Source organism: Diceros bicornis, chromosome 7 (assembly GCF_020826845.1).
Source record: "Diceros bicornis minor isolate mBicDic1 chromosome 7, mDicBic1.mat.cur, whole genome shotgun sequence".
NCBI lineage: Eukaryota > Metazoa > Chordata > Mammalia > Perissodactyla > Rhinocerotidae > Diceros > Diceros bicornis.
This window is the reverse complement of record NC_080746.1, coordinates 60,758,928-60,760,201: the sequence shown is the minus strand read 5'-3', so window position 1 is coordinate 60,760,201 and position 1,274 is coordinate 60,758,928. Positions and strand designations below refer to the sequence as shown.

General features: G+C 40.9%; 1 protein-coding gene across 1 annotated transcript; it reads right to left on the bottom strand.

The window, feature by feature from the left end:
• Positions 1–308: 308 nt before the first annotated feature.
• LOC131409042 (olfactory receptor 52E2-like) lies at positions 309–1,274 on the bottom strand. Its single transcript, XM_058546246.1, has one exon. It carries the CDS (start codon positions 1,266–1,268, stop codon positions 309–311), a length of 960 nt encoding a protein of 319 aa, XP_058402229.1. The 5' UTR covers positions 1,269–1,274.

Here is a 1,274-nt window from a genome sequence, read left to right as displayed (position 1 = left end):
GGAGTGAGAATCATCAAAAACATCCACATGCATGATATAGGGCCTCTAGTGCCCAGAAAACAAGGCAGACTTTGTAAATCCTACTTTCCATCAACTGACATTAGTGATTTCAAAAATCCGATATAAAGACTCTGATGGACCATCATTTACCAGAGGAATTGAATAACAAAGCTAAGGCTTTCACTCGCTGAACTCACTAAAATTATTTACAGAAGAAAGTTAAAATAAATAAACATTTCTGTCAAGTACATTTAAATTTACTTGATTTAATGTAACAAGGTGTTTTTCTACTCAAAAGTTTCAACTCATTAGGTGCTATTCCTTTTGAATTCCTTACTTTTTAATAATATTTTCTTCACACTGTCATAGATCTGCTTGGTTCTGACTCCATATATGACAGGATTGAGCATTGGTGGCACTATGACATAAAGATTGGCCAGGAGTATGTGAATATAACGGGGGACATTTCGGCCAAAGCGATGTGTCATAAAGGAAAAGAGGGCTGGTGTATAAAAAGCAAGGATTACACAAACATGAGAACCACATGTGCTGAGAGACTTGAGTCGTGCTTCATGGGAGGGAAGATGGAAAACAGCACAGAGTATCTGAACATAAGAAAGGGCAATGGCTATGATGTCAAACACTAGGATTGAAATAGCACCCAAGCCATAGATGACATTGATCTTGATGTTGGCACAAGATAGGCGAGCAAGACCCATATGTTCACAGTAGGTATGGGGAATGACATGATTCCCACAGAAGGGCAATCGCAAAATGAGAAATACAAAAGGAATAACAGAAATAAATGACCTTACTAACACACCAAGACCAATCACAGATACAACCTTGTTGGTAAGGATGGTGCTATATCGGAGTGGATTGCAGATGGCCACATAACGGTCATAAGCCATTGCCAAGAGAACTGCTGACTCCATAGCAGTGAAGTTGTGAATGAAAAACATCTGGGTAAGACAGGCATCAAAGAGGATCTCCCTGAGGCTAAACCAGAAGATCCCAAGCATCTTAGGGATGGTAGCTGTGGAGAGTCCCAAGTCAATGGTAGCCAACATGGCCAGGAAGTAGAACATAGGTTGGTATAGGCTGCTCTCAGCCTGGATCACAAATAGAATAGTGAAGTTCCCAATGAATGCAATCAGATACACAGCACAAAAGGGAAAGCCAATCCAGATATGAAATGTTTCCAGTCCTGGGATCCCCAGCAACAAGAAGGAGGAGGGGTGAAACTGGGTGTCATTGGGAAAAGACATCCTGCA